General features: G+C 38.6%; 1 protein-coding gene and 1 long non-coding RNA gene across 4 annotated transcripts in view; one reads left to right on the top strand and one right to left on the bottom strand.

Moving 5' to 3' along the window:
- Positions 1 to 8,063, bottom strand: part of LOC123593782 — a 634,051-nt gene extending 625,988 nt beyond the window's left edge. For all 3 annotated transcript variants that reach the window (XR_006710500.1, XR_006710502.1, XR_006710501.1), the window contains exons 1-2: positions 7,605 to 8,063; positions 6,683 to 6,758 (exon numbers count right to left, since the gene is read on the bottom strand). This is a non-coding gene — a long non-coding RNA (uncharacterized LOC123593782). The remainder of the gene's footprint in view (positions 1 to 6,682; positions 6,759 to 7,604) is intronic.
- Positions 8,064 to 8,156: 93 nt separating this feature from the next.
- The window catches only part of FAM241A (family with sequence similarity 241 member A), a 46,653-nt gene continuing 34,139 nt past the window's right edge, over positions 8,157 to 20,670 (top strand). The window contains exon 1 of the mRNA XM_045470248.1: positions 8,157 to 8,515. Within this exon, the coding sequence (XP_045326204.1) occupies positions 8,360 to 8,515 (156 nt within the window). The 5' untranslated portion in view covers positions 8,157 to 8,359. The remainder of the gene's footprint in view (positions 8,516 to 20,670) is intronic.

The following is a 20,670-nucleotide window of genomic DNA, read 5'->3' as shown; positions in this document are numbered from 1 at the left end:
ATACATGGCACCTGGTAAAGCACAAAGGATAACAATGGATCTTCTCTCTAGAAACATATAGAGACTTTTCTCAATTAGAGAAAGTAACACATAAACAAAGGAGTTACTATAATGTGGTAATTGCTAGGATAGAAATATACATGTATTATTGGTTTACTAACAGGCTTGATAGACTACTTCATTTAAATCTACTAATTTTTCCTCTTCCCTCAGTCTTAGTAGCATTTATTTGCCAGTTGTCGAAGTCACTCCCTATTCCTGAAACTTGCCTTCTTTGTCTTTCATACCTAAATCAAAGATGGCAAATAGATGGCACTTGTGCCATAGCTCACATTTCCCTTGCCATGGCAGTCATTCCTTCCCAAAAAAGTTCTCAAATGCCATCTTATACCGTGTACCAGGGTGTCACCAAGAATAACTGGCACATGAGATGAAACCCATCTTCTTCCCTTATGTGGATTTACTTCCACTAGGACCATATTGGCAGATGCTGCTTCAGCATAGGGTCTGATTTCTTGCCCAGCCAAAAACACATACTTTTTAATTTCTGTTTCAGGTTTTTGTATTCCCTTTTGAGCTAACCAACTCAAGGTCCAAGCTCATCTGTATTCAAAGCAGAAATAACCATTGGTTTCCCATATGCAATGAAAAATCACATACACCTCATGTTATTAGTTCTACTCACATAACATTAATACTAATTAATGTTTTGATTTTGTACTTAAGTGCCAATAGTACCCACATATTGCAAATATGAAAACTGAGGATTAGAGCGAGTCAGGATTGGAATTCAGGCAGTCAAGACTCTCAATTGTTAGCTTGTAGCCTCTACCACCTCCGCTTTTCCAGATCCTTCTAAATGTTTCCAGGCAAGGGCAGCACTCCTCTGAGAAGTTCTTAGTTGTTTGTTTGTTTGTTTGCTTTTGTTTTTTTTAAGTCCTTAGTTTTCTTTACATGCTATTTTAAACATACATTGAGAGTAACAGACTTACTCAGGAAAATACACACAGGAAAGCAAGTAGGACAAAATATTAACATCTGGCCAATCTGGGAGAAAACTCTCTTGGTATTCATTGTACTATTCCTGCAACTTTTCTGAAGATTTGAAATCTTTCAAAATAACAAGTTGGAGACAAAAGAGTAATAGACCTAATTTTCACTGGGTAATGGGTCTTAAAATTATAGATGCCTTAGAATACTAATACAACAATTTATATGTCCATTAAACCATTTTTAAAATTTGAGGAGGGTGGAGAAAATAACCTTTGGTAATTTAAATGAAGTGATAAAGGAATTTGCAGATAAGAAAACTGCTTCTCTCCTTTTGCTTTTGAGAATTAACATCTCTAATAAGAACAACTTAACCAACTGGAATAAATGCAAAGGACAGCAGCCAAGACATACAGGCTAGATCTGGAGGCAGGAAAAGTCATATGGAAATAATACAATTTTAAAGCAGGAAGAGGTTTTTAAAACTTTCTACATCAACCTGCTCATTTTACTGATGATGGAATTCAATGCCAGACTTTAAATGAACTATCCAAATGTCTTCAGTCTAATAGCAGCAAAACTACTCATTTCTTCTGTACCTCAGTTACAGCCTGTATCATCCTAACTCCTTTAGTAAGTGATGAAGCCATCCCAAGATGGCTTATGAGAAAAGGGGTTGGCAGGGGTGGTGGCTAGGGGTGGGAGAGAACATTATGGTGACAGATTCATTGGCCAACATAACTGAAAAAGGCACACATGGGTAACTTAAGTTTTAGAGGAACTGGCTAAAATTATTCCTCTGTCAGTCGTGTATTCCACTAGGTCCACTTCGTTACTTGGCTTTGTAAGGTGGTTCTCCTGTGGTTCCAAGTTCATATCATCATCATACACCAATCCTGTAGACAGAATTTTGCTTTTCTTATAACATAAACAAAAGTCCCAGAATTGAATTTTGTTGACCCTGACCAGCCTGACTTGGTCATGTGCCCACCCTTGAACCAATCACTGTGGCCAAGGCGGGTAACAAGGGTGAAATGCATTTGATGCACTTAGTAAAGGCCATATTCTCTGGTCCTGGACTCGGGAATGAAATCATATTCCCTGAAATCACAGACTGAGAGTGGGAGAGAGTTGGATCAATAAAAAAAGCTGGGATACTGTTAACACAAGAAGTAGGTACAGATAACAAATGGCAAAATCCAAAAATTCTATTACATCTGTCCATAAGTAAGTTGAAAAAAATAAAGGCTGAGAGAAGATAAAAACTGCCTTTTAAAAAACACCCAGGGTGCCTGGGTGACTCAGTCCAGTCAGTTAAGTGTCCAATTCTTGATTTCAGCTCAGGTCATGATCTCATGGTTCATGGAATTGAGCCCTGCGTTGGGCTCCACTCTGGCAGCATGGAACTTTCTTGGGATTCTCTCTCTCCCTTTAACTCTGCTCCTCCCTTCCTCTCTCTCTCTCTCTCTCAAAATCAGTAAATAAACAAAGAAAAAATGTCAAAACACCCAAAAAACTTTCTTGAAGGGAAAAGAAAGACTAATCTGTTTTCTTGTACTTCATGAAAGAATAAGGACCAATACTCAGAGAAAAAAAGGATACAGTTTCAATTCAGTAGATGTAAAGAACTTTCTAACAATTAAAGATATCCAGTAACAGAACAGGTGGCATCATGAAGTAATGAGTTTCCCATAGTTAGAAGCCTTCAAGCAGAAGGAGGGTGACCATCTGTCAGGAATGCTATAGAAGGGATCCCTATCCTGGGTGGGAGGTTGCTCTAAACTGCCGGTTAGATTCCTTCCAACTCTAAGATTCTAAATTATTGAGAACAGCATGAATAAAAGATCCAAACTCATTCAAGAACTAAATTATTCAACAAAAGGTAATAAAACTTTTAGCTATGAAGTTGAATCAACCAGACTTTGGGTGCCAGCCATCCCCTTTTACAAAGAAAACAGATACAAATCTTTGAAAATGATTATTTTTATTTTTTTTAAGTTTACTCATTTATTTTTGAGAGCAAGAGTGCATGCACGAGCAAAGGGGTGCTTACTGAGTGGCTCCGCTACTATTAAGCTGTACTTTTTTCTCTTAGCATTATATTAAATATGTTTACTACACTGATAAATAATCTTCATTGTTACCATTTTAACACCTTATACATACAATTGTGTTGGTGTATCTTATTTACTCGGCCATTTTCCTACTGCAGGGCATTTAGGCTTCTTTGAACTCCTCACTATAGTTCTACTGTGAACCTGTTTATATACACAGCCTTTTCCCCTTTTGAACTATTTCCTAGATCTGAGGTTAGTGGGCCAAAGGGTATGGATATTTTTATGGTGCTGAATATGTACTGCCAAAAAAATGTTATCAGTCTGCAGTGCTACTGGCAATAGCTGAGTTTAATCGCTCCCCTAAGGCATTGTCCATATTAGGTTCAATTCAATATTTTAAAAATTGCTAACATATATTAAGTGGTACTGTATAATTATTTACATGTCCTTTTTCCCCCCTCTACTAGTGAATTAGGATAGCCTTCTCAATTTTTTTTTTCTTTTAAACAAAACACAACTCTTAATCTCCATTCCTACTGTAGGGAAAGAACTCAGCAGTGCATATAGATGCAAAGTCACACCAGAAGAGAATAAAACAGTGTTAAGGTAACCAAATTAGACCCTAGTTGGAGTCCACTCATACTAAGGCCCACATTAGCAAACCAAACCTTAACTAAATTTCTATGCTTGCCTCTCCCAAGAAACGAAGGCCTAGATCAACCAGTCAGCACTTGCCTGCACAACACAAGTTACCTAGCCCAGCTCCAAACTTCCCTTTGCTCCAGTCAGCAAATGCCCAGTATAACTTTCTTGTTCCTGCTCACTTTGGTCTATAGAACTCTCTTGAATTGAATAATTCTTTGAAACTCCTTTCTAACTACTATGCTGGATGCTGCTCAGTTCATAAATTGCTGAATAAAGCCAATAAGATCCTTAAAATCTACTTGGTTGAATTTTGTTCTTTAACAACAGAAAGCTTAAAAATTAATTCCAAGAAGAAGGACAAATTCCTCCTCCTCTGACTCACAGTGGACTCTGGGAATGCTAGAGAGCACTGAGCAAGTATTGCTTCAACATCTCTCCGATGGAGCTTCCTGAAATTGAAAGAATGCTAAAGACAGTGAGTGTTCTCAAATAAGTTCCTTTTCCTTTAAAGTCACATATATCAGGGCACCTGGGTGGCTCAGTCAGTTAAGCATCTGACTTCAGCTCAGGTCATGATCTCATGGTTCCTGGGTTCGAGCCCCGTGTCAGGCTCTGTGCTGACAGCTCAGAGCCTGGAGCCTGCTTCTTATTCTGTGTCTCCCTCTCTCTCTCTCCCCCTCCACCCCCCTTCAAAAATAAACAAACACTAAATGTTTTTTTAATGAATTCATATATATCAATCCAGAAACCATACTTTTGCCTGAGATTTGGGTAAGATTCCAAACATCTCAAAAATAATTCCCCATACTGAAGGTTCTGCTAAACAAAAAAGCACATAAAAAATCATATAATAAGCAAAAATTAGAACACAGGAAACATAAATTAACATTACAGTAATGTGAAAAACAAACTAAAAATGAAGTTTTCACAAATAACTGCACTTGTTTTTCTAAGATTATATTGCTGAATGAGTGCAGATCACTCTGATTTGTTCATTTTCCTTTCTGGAAAGACATCCAAAAAGAGTGGAAGAACATTAAAAAATAAGACATTAAAGGTGCGAAAGTGACAGATTAAAAGTCCTTGTTCCCACAGCAACTGCACAAGACACATTTGTACTACATAGGCTATTCCTTAGACAGGCATCAATTTCTTGCCACTTATTATTTCCCAGGAAAACACAAGATAAATACAATAACAAAATCACAACTAAAGCACACACAATTTGAAACCAACATGTTATAGCTGTCTAGGTAATAGCAAATATATTTGCCATGGGAAACTGGCAATAATAGCTTTATAAGTATATTATCCTTATTGTGCAGCCCAGTGAAAGTAGCCCCCCCCAATATGATCAAAGTATAGATCAAAGTGTGTTATATGTGATATAACCTAAATAATGTCTTTTTCATAAAATGCTACTATAAGACTTTTTTTTTAAAGAGATGATTCCCTAAATCTCCAGGAAAGACCGAAGTCTCTATGAACAGAAGATTCACAGGTCAAAGGGAAACTCGTTCACTAAATGAAAGGTAGACAACACTAAGAAAACGCTGTAACATTAGTTATGGGCAAGAATGAGAAGATTCTGACCAGCCTCTGGTGGAAGTTCTTGGCTTTTGCCAGATAAGCAGACTAGAATTTGAAAGAGAATAAAAGGGAAGCTTCTTAAGAGTAGGGATCTCGATCTAGGGCCGAATGCCTAGTGGTTTTCAATAAATACTTGTTAAATGACTGAATATAATTCTCCAAGAAGCCTGAATCTCTGAAAGGCCAGATAGTATATTCTAGACTAAAGGACTTGTGTAAGACTTGACCCTCAAGTTGAACAAAACTAAGCTCTATATTACTCTTTTTACTGCTCTGCTATACATATGCAGTGCCTTCTGAGTCCTCATGCATTTAAGGAATTTCTGTTCATTCTGCAGCCTGACTGAAGAGTGCATAGCTGCTTGACTTATCACATTATCAGACACAAACAGAAACAGGGAGAACCTCAACATGTGCTTTAAGCTCCAAAGAGTTGGCAATAAAAAGTTGATGTTCTCTGCGCCCCTGTATATAATCATAAAGCTTTTCATAAAAAATACATAAGGCCACTTTCTTTAAGAAACACTACTAAAAGCCAAAGCAAAATTTCAAGAATGAAAATGTTGTCATTAGAGAAAAGCAATGAGGCCCATCAGGAATGTTTTTGGCTTCCCATGGTGACATTTGTTTCTGATTATATATATAATATTAAATACTTTCTTCTGGGTTTTTAAAGGCTTTTAAGAAAAGAAATAAACCAAATTCATTTTCTTTGTAATTTGTGATATCCAAAGGCATATTTTCTAGTTTCTATAGTCCTGATCCCCAAAAACAGGAAGTAAGTTTTTAAGCCTTTAAGTTTCTATTTTAATTCCCTCTCTGGGCCTGAAGAAATTTTAATAGAAGATCCCAAATAACTCTTATTCTTCTCCATACATAGGCATATTCATTTTCCATTGACAAATAGCCTGATATTTTATCTATACAATAGTCTATCATTTTCTCAAAGAACAGATAAAAGATACAAAGTTTGTTTTTAAATGCTCATCGATTTCCCTTCAACAAAATGGGTAAGGTAGTTTAATATGTGTTTTCTAACACCACCAAGCAATTAACTCAGTTCTGACACTATCTACCTGAAGATAAGATCACAGAGCTCACACCTTAAGAGCTCAGTGCCACAGACTGCCCTCCTTTTGATGCCAACTGCCAGTCCAGGTTGTTACCTGCGCTTCTGACCAGCTGGCTCCAAATTGGAGGTTTCCATGACCCCATCCTCGCTTCAGTTAATTTGCTGGAACAGTTCACAGAACACAGAGGAACTTTTACTAGCTTATTATAAAGGATAATGTAAAGGGTAATATAAAGGATACAGATGGATAGCCAGATGTAGAGGTACATAGGGCAAGATATATCAGAAAGGGCACTGAGCTTCCATGTTCTCTGTGCGAACCACTCACCTTGCAAATCGAAATCTTTACAAGCTCACAAGCTCTCGGAACCTCTGTCCTTTTGGGCTTCCATGAAGGCTTCTATCTAGACGTGATAGATTAAATCATTGACCATCATTGATTGATTCAACTTCCAACACCTCTCTACCCTCCTCCAGTTCAGGGGGTGGGACTAAAAGTTCTAAGCCTCTAATTACCAGGTCTATTATCCTGGCAACTAGCCCCCCACCCACACTTAACTAGGGGCTTTCCAAAAGTTTTCTCATTAGCATAACAAAAGACACGTTACTGCTCTCCCCACTTAGGAAATTCCAAGGTTTTAGGAGCTTTGTGACCAGATTGGGATGAAAACCAAATACATGGTTGACCCTTGAATGACACAGGTTTGAACTGTGCAGGTCTACTTATCTGTGGATTCTTTATGGTACTATCAGGTATTTTCTCTTCCCTATGATTTTCTTAGTAACATATTCTTTTCTCTAGTGTACTTTATTGTAAGGATACAGCATATAATATGTATAATGTACAAAATATGCTAATCAACTATTTGTGTTGGCTTCCAGTCAACACGAGGCTATTAGCAATTAAGTTTTGGAGGAGTCAAAAGTTATACATGAATTTTTGTGCAGGTCAGTGTCCCTAACCCCTGCGTCCTTCCAGGGTCAACTGTATATTTATTATAAATCACAATATCACAGGTAGTAAGGAAAAGATTTATAAATTAGTTGTACCCCCCTTACCATCCACTAAAAGAAACAGACATATTCTTGCCCATTTCTAGAAATATACACAAAGGCAGATACACTACCAAATGCTCCCAAGACTCCAACAACCAACAGAGAAACGCTTAACAGAGACAAAGACGCCGACCTTCAGAGAGATACAAGACGGGAGCCAAAAGGAACGAAAGAGACAGAGAAGTGTGTATTACTTGCACAGGATGCACAGCTACTCAGGACAGGCATGCAGCAGCACAGCCAGGCACAGCCCCAGGGCCAGGAAAGAACAGAGGTACCCCACTGGAGCGTGACTGTGTGTCACACACACACCCCAACGCACACGTGCTCTCTCCTTCACAGTCTCTTACATACACACACTTTCTCTCTCACACACTCCTTTCCTAACACTTTCACACACACATACACACCCTGTCACACACAATCTCTTCCAATTTCTCTGTTATGTAGTACATAATCACTCTCACACCCTCTAACAGTCTCACACACACAATCTCATACACACACAGACTCTCATCTTACACAGTCTCACACACATACATAGTCTGCTAATGTACATAGTCACACACACACACACACACACACACACACACACACACACACACACACGAGTCTTACAAACGCGCGCCAACACGCACACATCTCGTCTTAGGTCGCACACATGCGCGCGCGCGCGCGCGCGCGCCCCCGCTGGCTCCGCCCCCCGTCGTGGCCCCTCCCCCGGGTGCGCTCCGCCCCCGGGGCCGGGGCCGGGGCGGGGCGAGCCGGTGACAGGAGAGGCCGGGCTGGGCTGGTACTTCTGGCACCCTGGCCGGCGGGGCGCGCTCGGGAGGCTCCTGTCTGTGGCCGCGCGGCCGATCTCAGGGCGGCCCTCGTCTGACGGCCGCTGCCTGGCGTTTCACGCTTGGCCCCTCCGGCGGCCGTCCCGGCGGCGGGAGTTGGCTACGGGATGTGCTCGGCCGGGGAGCTGCTTGGCAGCGGCAGCGGCGGGGAGCGCGACGAGAACGGGGACGCACTGGCGGAGCGGCCGGCGGCGGGGACGGAGAGGGAGCCCGGGGCGAGCCCGCGGCGGCGCGGGCAGCTGCAGCTGGCGGAGCGCGAGCAGGTGAGTGGGGAGGGGCGGCGCGGCCCGGCCGGTTAACCGAGCCCCACCCGGCGGCGGAGGGAAGTGGGCGGGCGGGCGGCGCCTGTGCTCTGCTCGGCGCTGGGCGCTGGTGGCCGCGGCGTTCGGGAGAGCTTCCCCGAAGAGAGGTTAGACGGCGCGCTCGGGGCCGGACTGCGGGGTGGTGCGCCAGCGGTGTGGCCGGTGCCCTGGGATCGCGTGCCTGCCGGGGTCAGCGCGGCCCTTCCCCAGCTGTCGGGCAGAGGAGGCTCGCGCTGGCGCCCAGGGCTCTGGGGAAGTACCCTCCATAACGGTCACTAATCCCAAAGCCCTACATGTAAACACTTTTTTTTTCAACTTCAAGTCCATACCCCCGTGCTGTGCGGTAGGGGACAGCTGGTCCCTTCCTGCCCTCCATCTTGGCATTTCTGAACACACACCTAGCGCCTCTGAAAGGTGTGGGTGTATTTCTCTAGATGTGCAATCAGTGTCTGACGGCATGTGTAGGAGCGAGTATTACAATAGCTATCTTGACGGGGACTCTCCAAGAGCAGGTTCTTCACATGAACACAGATGAGATCTAAACTTCATGCTAAAAGTGAAAAAGCAAGAAAACTGCTTTCAGTTCGTACCAAAGGGAAAGAAGTACTAAGAGGCCAGCTTTCATAAGGGAAAGGAGAAGTTGGGTAATTTTTGAAACTCTCTGAATTTGTTCTCATTAAATGAAGTATGATAATAGGCATTACAGCATATCAGATGTCTTCAAGATTAGGCAAGAAATTTAATCAAAGAAGCTGAATTATATGGAGGATAGCTTTTCACCAGCAAAGACAGTAATTAGACCTTCAAAAATAACTGAGATAAGCCAACCTGCGGAATCACGTTAAGGAGCAGGAATTCAGATGATTATTTGCCTTTACTACAGCCTATTTACTGTTGGGACAATCCGTTGATACCTGTCCCCTCTTGTTATTCTTCTCCATCTGTCCTTTTTGTCACATTTCACAAACTCCAGTGTCATCACCAAATGCATTAATAGATAAAGTATAACTTCTAGTATTTCAACATTGCATTTAGAAAACAGAAATACCTGGGCGCCTGGGTGGCTCAGTCAGTTAAGCGTGGGACATCGGCTCAGGTCACGATCTCACAGTCTGTGAGTTTGAGCCCCGCGTGGGCTCTGTGCTGACAGCTCAGAGGCTGGAGCCTGCTTCAGATTCTGTGTCTCCCTCTCTCTCTGCCCCTGCCCCACTCACGCTCTGTCTCTCTCAAAAATAAATAAACATTGAAAACATTTAAAAATAAAGAAAACAGAAGTACCAATGTGTGGCACATACAAAATATGCCTTGGCGTTAGTCTTGCTCACCATGTGGAAGTGCAATTTTTCATCCTAATGGCAATATAAGAGATGGCATGGTGACTGAAGCAAATAATTGGTCGCTAGGAGATCTTCCTGATTCCCTTCCTAGTGCCCCCCTCTAACGGTACCATGACTCAGTAGCTAACGGGTTTGGTTTCCTCTTGCTTTAGTTGTTCATCTGGAAAAGTGAAGAAAACAGCAACAGGAGCTCCATTGGTGGCAGTGCTAAGGGAGGTACATTTGACTGAGGTTCTCAAAGTAAATTTTCAAATGATTATAAGGGAGCGTGTCAAACATTACTTCATTTACACTTCTGTGGATTTCACGTCATCAGTATCTCTGGTCTTACCAAAATTGCTTATGGTACAAAGAAAAAGGATGAAACAAACAAACAAAAAAAAAAACGAAACATGTAGCCTAGAAAACATGTATCTTACCACTTTGCATACCTGCTTCTGTCATTGCCTGTCATGGAAATTTGCTTTCCTGTACTCCTTTGAAATGTTTGAAAATATTACTATTATTTTTAATGTTTATTTATTTTTGAGACAGTGAGGGAGACAGAGTGTGAGCAGAGAAGAGGCAGAGAGAGCAGGAGACAAAGAATCCGAAGCAGACTCCAGACTCTGAGCTGTCAGCACAAGAGCCCTACATGGGGTTTGAACCCACGAACAGTGAGATCATGACCTGAGCCGAAGTCGAATGCTTAACTGACTGAACCACCCAGGTGCCCCTGGAAATATTATATTTTATTAGATGATATATTTCTGTACTCTAAGCCTATATACCTAGTAATTGAAAATTAACTTGAGATATGCACTTACCCCTATATCAGCACCAAAAAAACCAACTTCTTATCAAGACACCAAAAATGAATGAAAAATTGGGGCAACACAACCCATTGGTGTAAGAAGCAAGCTTTTGTGATAAATCATTTATTGATAATATGATTGCCAAGCTTGTTTTCTTTTCTTTTTTTTTTTCCTCAAGTCCTGCCAATGAAATTTAAATTTTTATGCATTCCCTTTCAATGATGGTAACCACCACTATAAAAATACCTGAGGGATGGGGCGCCTGGTGGCTCAATCTGTTAAGCATCTGACTCTTGATTTCGGCTCAGGTCATGATCTCGTGGTCCATGAGTTCGAGCCCCACATCGGGCTCTGTGCTGACAGCTCAGAGCCTGGAGCCTGATTCAGATTCTGTGTCTCCCTCTCTCTCTGCCCCTCCCCTGCTCACGTTTTGTCTCTCTTTCTCTCAAAAATAAATAAACTTAAAAAAAAAAAACTTGAGGGAGAGATAAATGATTTCTTTGACTATAAAACATATCCTAAGAAGTTGTTTCATTTAGTTTTTCTTTAGGGGATGGTATGTGTTTGCTATTTTCAGGGCACATGGACTCCAAATTACAAACAGAATTTTTTGAAAATTTGGTTTGTAAACTAGTGATTTGGAATTGAAAATGAATTTTTCCACAGAAACAATGATATGAACAGAAACAAAACCAAAACTAATTAGCTGGAAATGAGGCAGAGGCCCCCTTCCTGGTGTCTTTTCTGCTTAGCACACTCACTTGGTGTTCCACAGTCCTAGTCTTATGGCTGTTGAGGGACAGACAACTGGCAGCATCAGTGGCTGTGGCGGCAGCAGTCACCATGGAGGCGCCTTTCTATCTGGATCAAGGCCGTGGTGGTGTGTGTGCTCTTGAACACAATACCTCCAGAAGGCGCCTGACTTTTGCTCTATCAGCTCTTTCAGTGAGTTTTTTCAGTCCCTATTTTTTTTGTATGAAATTCCTTCCTGTCTCTATTTTCCTCACAGAGTTTCGCCCTTACTTGATAATTTGATGAAGCAGATTTCTTCCATTAGCTATTCCCCAGGCTAAAGGTTCCTCCACATGCATCCTTTCCTTCACTGATTTTTCTTTCCACTTCTGGTTGAAAGGCTCATGCCCTTCCCTCAGTTGGAAGGCTCTTGTAGCAGCTTTGACCAGAATCAGCTCAGATCATCCAGCTCAGAATGTTATCTATATCTTGGCATTATTACATGTAATACTGAAATACTGGTATTAATATAGATATTTTCCTAATAACTAAGATATTGTCACAGCATTTTTTTTTTTTTTTTTTTTTTTTTTTACTATTTGTCCTTAAATGCCGCTTTACCTGAGAGGAAACTAAGTTTCCTCTGTCCTTCTGGCCTGAGTCTCTCCAGGTAGGATGATTGACAAAGGAAGCCTCCACTAGAAAGAATAAAACGAGTCCTTTAGATGAAGCAACTGTGTCAAGCTTGAAGTAGGAGTCAGGCATCTAAGAGATAAGCAAGGGAGAGAGGCAAAATGCCCAAGGGGTTAAAGGGACATGGTGTAACTATCCCACGTGTGTTCATTTTGCGCATGAAAGATGATTCAAGTATGTTAATGACTGTGAACGTCAGGTGGCTTTTTATAAGAGTCTCTGATCTGCTGCATAGCTGAAAGGCTAAACATCTCCAGTCCTTTTATTAGATGCTTACAGCGTGAATAGCATCTGCTTTCAGATGTGGCAGTTCACAACCTGAATAACCTAAGATGGCCCTGCTTACCTCCTAGAGCATAGAGATCCCATTATCCTCCAACTGACTTTAGAAACATTATCTTTAGCTCTAAGATCTTTCTTTATGATTGTGAAAGTAATGTACTCTGGGAAATGTAGGAATATAAAAAAAATCTAAGGAAGAAGACAAAAACATTTAACATCCCAGTCCGAGTAACATTTTGTTAAAAAATATCAAACACTAAAAAAAATATATCTCAAACATTTGGTATTAGTACATTTATCTCTCTCTTTTTCTCTCACATATTACCATACTCGTATATGTACACACATATATTTTTTAGCATGTTTTAGTGTAATTGAATTTGCTTTCTTGTTTCAACAATTTAGCATGCTGTGTAATTTTCCCATGTTATCAAAAATTATTTGTAAAAACTATTTTTAGGGCTAAGAGTCCACTTCTCTACTACTGTGCTTTTAAGTTGTTTGAAACTTTCTTCTATAAAAATGCTGCAATGAAAATCTTTGCTTGTAAATCTTCAACATCCTAACGTGCAATAGATTCCTAGAAATGGAAGAAGTAGGTCAATGAGTCAAAGTCTTTGAAGCTTCTTGTAACATTCTAAAAGGTTGCATTCAAGAAAGGTCACACCAATGTACACTTCCAGTATTGGTGTGTGAGAGCACTGATTGGAAACCATCCATGCCTGTAATGAATGGTATAATTTATGGATTAATCTTTGCCAAGTCCGTAGGCCAAAATTATCTTATGTTGTAAGATCTTGCTAGAGAGGTTTACTAAACCTTTCATATATTTATTGAGCAGTTTTATTTCTTTTTAATCATGTTCTTTGAACTTTTTTGACACTATTATAAGGTACTAATCTCTTATTTCACATTGATTAAAAATATTTTCTCTGTTTACAATTTACTTTATAATTTTGTTTATGATTTTTTTGATTTAGAAATGCTTTAAATTTTTATTAGCTAAAGGAATTTATTTTGGTAATTTCATACACACCAATCACACATACACACACACACACACACACACACATAATATATACATGTCTATATCTGTTTAGAACATTCTTTCTAATCCTACAATCAGTTAAATATCCACCAATATTTTCATGTGTGTATGTGTGTATCAATGATTTTATTTTTCTATTTCTATGTACTTATTCTGTTTAGAATAACTTTATGTGTTCTGTGAGGTATGGAGCTAATCTGTTTTTTCTCCCAGTCATTGAATATTCCAATTTCTCCCTGGCTTTACAATCCTATATAGTAGTTATAAATACTAAAATCCATATTAAACTTATATTTTTGTTAATTGTGAATGGGATTTTTTTCCCACAAATCATTCTTTTGCTGCTGGTTTCTAGCTACTGGTTATATATATTTAGTTTTTAATTAGCTACTTCCCTAAATTATTTTATTAATTCTAATGCTAATAAATACTAGTATCTCTTAGACTTCATTCTTTTGCATCTTCTAGGTATATAATCATCCAGTCTATAGATAAGGTTGATTTTGCTTCCTTTCAAATAGTAATGTTTCATTTCTATTTCTTGCCTTTGTGATGCCTAGAACTTTCAGATCAATACTGGTTCATAGATATGTAGGTGAATAAATGAAGAAATCTTTATAAAAGCACTTAAGTACTTACCAGAGTTTGTGCTACAGGATTATCTGTTTAAAAAAAAAAAACAAAAAAAAAAAAAAAAAAAAACAAAAACTTCAGCAGAAAGAAGCCTTATGCTTTCTCTTTGATCTATTAAAACTATGGCCAACAGGACAGATTCTAGACCCAGAATACCTGGGTTTGAATCCTAACTTTGCCACTTACTAACTATAGCTTTGGGCAAGTTAATTATCCTCTCCAGGCTTCAGTTTCTTCATCTGTATAAAAGGAATAATAGTTGTATCAATCTTATAGGATTGTTGGGAGGATTACATGAGTTAATAATGTGTGGAAAGTGCTTAGAGCAGTCCTTAGCACATAATAACCATGTAAATGTTAGCTTTGAGACCTAATTTTCAACTGGAACCCACACTGAAAAGAAATCTAAGAAATGTTGTTTTCAATTTTTCTAGCCTCTGCATTTAGAAAGTCACCCTAGGAGGAAGTTGCTCCTCAGTTTTAATGTGTATTCAGATCATCTCTTGTTGAATGCAGATTGTGATTTCTTTGCTCTGGGTGAGGCCTAAGATTATGCATGCCTAACAAGCACCCAAGTGATGCTGATGCTATGTCCACATGCCACACTTTGAGTGGCAAGGGAATAGAGGATAAGCAAGTCGGTCTATAGTATTCACCATATTTGCCCTTCAACAGAGTAGCAGTAATAGATATATGTAAGAAAGTTATTTAACTATTCCCTAGAAGGGTATATTTGAACTCTTGGTGAGGTGTGAGAAGACAACAGTTGTCCCCAAACCAGTCATTTGTAATAGGTCCCACAACTAACTAGTACTGAAGAAGACCAGTACCCAGGTCTCCAATTCTCAAGCCAGTGTTTTTTCTTATATGCAAAGAGGCTTCCCACACAGTGGGAGAACAGTCTCTGATAAATCTGCTCCTCTCCCTTACACTGTGGAGTTCAAACTAGATATTTGTTCATAGCTACTTCTTTTCACACTTTAAATTATTTCTTTATATGTGTCTTATTTATTTAACAGAGGAATTTGGTCTTAAGCAATTGTGGGAACTGGTTAAGCAGTCTGTAAGTCTTTTGAATCATGTCTGAATATGAGCTTGAAGTCCACTGGGCAGGCAGTAAGGAAGAAAAGATGGATATAAATAATGGGGAGAAGCGGGAGCAGCCTGGACCCATAAGCGTGCACTGAAACTCCAGGAAAACTGGAACCTTGGCTTTCACTGTGTCCAACCTTGCCAATGTGGGTGACCTGCTAGAGCTAGGGCCTTTTCTCAAGTGACTAAACTCACACATCTGGATGAGCAGTTGGAGAAGCTGGAGGAGCATCTGGGGAAAAGGAAAGCAATTATGGACCCCAGTGCAGCTTTGGGGTGAGGCACTTGGTGAGGCAGCAGATCAGCTACAGAGTGGCTGCACCCCCGTGGCCCACCCTAACTTTGTGTTGTGCAAGAATCCCTCAATCATGAAGATTTAGAGCCAGAGTTCACCACCACGTCTCACTGAATGGTGTGTCCTAGAAAGTGGTTCGGTCAACTGGGTGGGGGTGACGCTGGGGAGAAGGATTGAAGAAACTGAATGATATTCTCCCAAGATTGACAGGGCCACGAGTCAGGAATCACCATCAAGAAAAGCCACGGACATAGCTATGCCTCTCATGAAAATGCAGGTTCTGATAAAGTAAATCTGGGGTGAGGCCTGAGGTGCTTCCTAATAAGCCCCCAGATGATGCTGACATCGTTGGTGAAGGGATCATGCTTTGAGTAGCAAGATCTGTTCTCTTCCACACTTTTAAAAGCAGTTTTCAAGCAAGAACTATAATAAGTGTTTATGAGTTTAGTGAATTCAGCCATAAACTTAACCTAATCTTGTTTCCAAGGACATCCAGTCACTAGAGTAACTCAGGGAATAATTTTGCATATGACAGGCATCTTTTGTTCATTTTTTATCATTATTCAGAGTGAAACCTCTAAATCAGTAGTTTTTAACTGGAGCAGTTTTGCTTGTAGAGGACATTTGGCAATGTCTGTAGACATTTTTCATTGTTAAGACTAGATGGCTACTACTATTTCTAATTGAAATAGTCCAGGGATGCTGCTAAACATCCTATAATGCACAGAACAGCCACTTACAACAAAGCATTATGTGACCCAAACATCAACAGTGCCAAGGTGAGAAACCCCTCTTAAACTGTATTAGGGTTATAGTAGTTTCAGTTGTCAAGAATAATTACTCTGCTAAGAGATATTCCAAATATTGAAGCCTGCATGCCAAACAGGTGGCCCCTGATTATTTCTCTTATCTCTTCTTCCGACAACTTCTCTTAAACAACTTTCTCCATTTTGCTCTCTCTTTTTCACATCCTTTCTCTGACCCTTTCCTACCACTCATCTCCTTTCTGTCTGTCCATATCGAGTGTCTCATTCTCCCATTGTCTCTTATACATCTCTAGCGATCTCAGCCACTTTCTCTTTTTCTCTGTACATCTTTCTACTACCTCCTCTCCTCTGTAGAAGCTCAGCGTTATGGAACAATGAAAAAGGTTGTGGAGTAGGACAGTTCTAACTGTGAATTCTGACTTTACTATTTTACTAGCCTTATCATTCCTTAGTCCCTCAGAGACAATTTCCTCATTGTAACAGATATAATGCCACCCACTTCTTGAAGTTCTTATGAGGATTTGGTAACATTTTGTTTACAAAATACCTAGCATGTAATAGACCCTCAGTGAATATTAGCTCCCTATTTTATCCCCACCTTTCCTCTCATTTTTCTCTGGTTCCCTTCTTATTCCTCTCACCAAACCACATCATAAAACTATATTTTTAGTATATATAATATTCAGGTTTACATAATAAATATTACTTAGATATTGAATAAAGTATTAAGAGTTACTCATCTAAAAATCAAATAAATTAACTGTTTAATTTCTCTCAAAATAAATAACCCGCCAGCCTAAATTACATTGCTTTTGGTATAGCTCTTCAGTTGACTTCTTTTTTTTCCTATTGTGACTCATTGGTCCTTCCTGGGAAAAAGAGTATCCACCTTCCTCTATTCAAGTTATTCTCAATTTCCTATTCAATAGAAGTGGTAAAGCAAGAATAAAGGGAAAAACTAGAAGTTCTATGACATTAACCTTGTCCTGAGAGGCCTAAGTAGAAACTCTTTATCTTTATTCCCACCTTCTTTAAGCCTTAGGACACTATCTTCCTTTTCTGCCTTCTCTGGAATTTCAATCTTATCTTGCTGTAGCAGCCTTCAAAAACCTTAGGAGTCCCTATTGGTCATATTTTAGTTCGGTAAGTATATTGTGTATGTGACGGGGTGTGTGTGTGTGCGTGTGCGTGTGTGTGTGTGTTTAAGGGAAATGATAAATAAGACAAGCAAAGAGTAGTTTCATTCCAACAGCGAAACTGACTTTCTAGTTAACGTGATGCAAAAGACATTTTCCATCTTCTGATCTATTTTTTTCCCCCATATCCAGAGTTTTTTCTCCATCTAACTTCATGGGTAGCTACACTTTATCTTGGCAAAGGAGGAGGAAATGATTGGCTTTATTTGTTCTTGCTGTTTTCTTACAGCATCAACTATAGCTTATCAGAGTTCTGAACAACAAGAAACACACTGCAAATGCTTTGAACTTTATGGAAAGTGAAATTATTAAATAAAATTATATTAAAATCGATTAATAAAATTTATAATATATCATATTGTATAATATATGTAAAATAAATAATAAAATTATATACAGTAATAATAAAATTATTAATACTTAGTATCTAAACACAGTGTTAAGGAAATTAAATTTCTATTTGTGGATTTTAATATATTCTCTTTGATATAATATTTTCTAACATCTCTGAGATTTTTTTAATTCTCTTTTTCAACTAATCTGAAAAAAATGATTTTTGTTGTTTTATCTTCTTGCTCAAAATTTTACTTGAACATATGCAGACCATCCAAAGAGGCAGGGAACTTACATCTGTTTCCCATGACCAGCAGATTTCATCAGTCTGATTGAGTTCAGAATTCCTGATTCCATGGTGCTCAGAAGTAATAACATGTAACAGAACCTATTGTCACTTCTGCAGTTGAGAATTAAAAAGGAAAATCATTTTTAAGGAAAGATGTTTGATTTTGGCTACTTTCAATAGACAAGCTATTCTATCTTGTGGTAACATCTAGCATACCACCCTGTACATACAAGGTATTCATTGTCACTAGGTAGTTCATAACTTAAAAAATACGTAGATTTTAAGAAAAGCACAAAACATAGAAATTTTTACCCTGCAGCTTGAATTAATAATTTTCTTTACTTCATGGCCTAATACTATCTCATGTTCATGCACAGCCCTTTTCTTCTTAATTTTTTTCTTTATGTAACCATTCTCTTCCTCACAATAGGCAACTTTTTTTTAAGCAATTTCTTCCCCCAAGGAGGGGCTCAAATTCACCATCCTGAGATCAAGAGTCACATGCTCTACTGACTTACTGACTGAGCCAGCCTTAAGCAACTTTTTAAATATGTTTGATAGCTTTGGCTGAAATTGTGTGTTATCTTTTTGAATACTTGATGGTTTCATTTGGGTATGTTTGCAACTATGATTTAACATATTGGACCCTAACTCTTGACTATAGAGAACAAACTGATGGTTACCAGAGGTGGGTGGCAGATGGGTGACATAGGTGATCGGGATTAAAGAGTACACTTATCACGATAAGCACTGAGTAATGTACGGATGTGTTAAATCACTATATTGTACTCCGGAAATTAATATAACACTGAGTGTTAACTATACTGGAACTAAAATTTAAAAACTTAATAAAGTAAGTAATAAAATAAAATATTGGATCCCGTTTGTTAAAATGAAAATGAACACAAGTTTTAGTACTTTTCAGTTTATAATAATTTAATAGACTAATTCAAGAACTACCCGATAGTAAACCTGAAACTAATATGTGTGTCAATTATACTTCAATAATAATTTTAAAAAACAATTTATAGTACTGTACATTAAAAAGGGTGGATTGAACTGTATGTAAATTATACCTTAATAAATCAAACCGACTTAAAATAAAACAAAGAAGATCTAGCTGATATTCTCATTGATTTTTATCTCCTCAAAAAGTTTTTTTTTCCTTTATTGGTTCTATGTAATTTAGTAGTAGATAAGTGTAAATAAATGCTATAACTTTGCAGTTAGTTAGAAATGGTAAATAAGTTATAAATCTAATAATAAACATGTTATAAATTATAATATATAATGCTGCAGGTAGGTGAAGTTTTATATGGTTAGTAAATGTTTGTATTTAATGTAATTTTGTGTACATTTTGTAGGAAATAAAAATTGCAATTATATGTAATGTCCAAGGAGCAGGAAAATGTATTGTCTCATTAGAAATAAAATAAATGCAATTTAAAACTATTAGGAATTATTTTTCACTAACCAAGTTGCTAAAGATTAAAAAGGTAAATGGTGTGGTTTTAAAGAAATGACATATGACCTAAGAATAAAAGTATAAATTGATTCAGTCTTTCTGGAGGGAAATCTTGTATCAAACCTCACTAGTACATACTATTATTGCCCCTACTTTAACTATGTAAAAACCTTAGCACAGGGAGGTTAAGTAACATATTCAAAGTATCACAGCTAGTAAGTTGCAGACTTGAGATTCAAACCCATGTTTAAAGCCTGAGTTCTTAACCACCAAGCTAGTGTTGGGCCATGAAATCAATTCAGTGGATTGTGAACAGGATAAGATAGATTTTAAAAAGTGTTAGAATCTATCACACATGCTACGCATGTCCTTTTGTAGAACTTTATATGTACTGGGTCAAGGTATAAAATACATTTCTAACATGGATCACAAGTCAAGATCAAGATCATAGCCACCTTAATTCTGTCTCATGGCCTTTGCCTGGACTCTTTGCCCCAAATCTTCCTTTGACAGATCTTATGTCATCAACCTGTTACCTCTCCAAGATCCCAGCTCTGCTTGCCGTGTACAAAGAACGTCTGACCCAACCCAACTTCCTCTATTCCACTATTCTGTTGTATGTTCCTTATAGCTCTTCTCACTATTTGAAATTGTGTTAATAATTTGTCTGTTAAATGTTTATTCTCTGCTGCTTTCCACTCCCCGCCCCCATTGGCTCACAGAAAAACATGAGAGCAGAGATCACATTATATGGCAAATGCTTCAATTATTTTGGCATCCCTAAGGTATAGTATAGAGTCTATAAAACCTTCTACCGAAAACAACGCTGCTGGTAAAAACTCAATTGATGTCTTTGCTGAAGTAATGTGGCTTCCTAGGGGCAATTATGACAAGACTTCATTTCGAAAGAGAGAGGACTTTATATATAACAGAAACATACTCTATTGTCAGAATCAACAGAAAAGAAACTAGTAGTGTTAATCGTGCATTGAACTAAGAATCCTGGTAAAATACTTGTAAGAATTTAGGCAAAGATCATGTTCCTTAATATGCTGTATTTTAAGACCACCACACTATCAAGAAAGTGAAAGGCTAATGAACACAGGAAATTAGAATACTAACTGGTATTAACTTATGTAATTAGTCTAAATTTGCAAATT

This window comes from Leopardus geoffroyi, chromosome B1 (genome assembly GCF_018350155.1).
Source record: "Leopardus geoffroyi isolate Oge1 chromosome B1, O.geoffroyi_Oge1_pat1.0, whole genome shotgun sequence".
NCBI classification, from domain to species: Eukaryota; Metazoa; Chordata; class Mammalia; order Carnivora; family Felidae; genus Leopardus; species Leopardus geoffroyi.
This window is presented reverse-complemented; position numbering and strand designations above follow the sequence as displayed.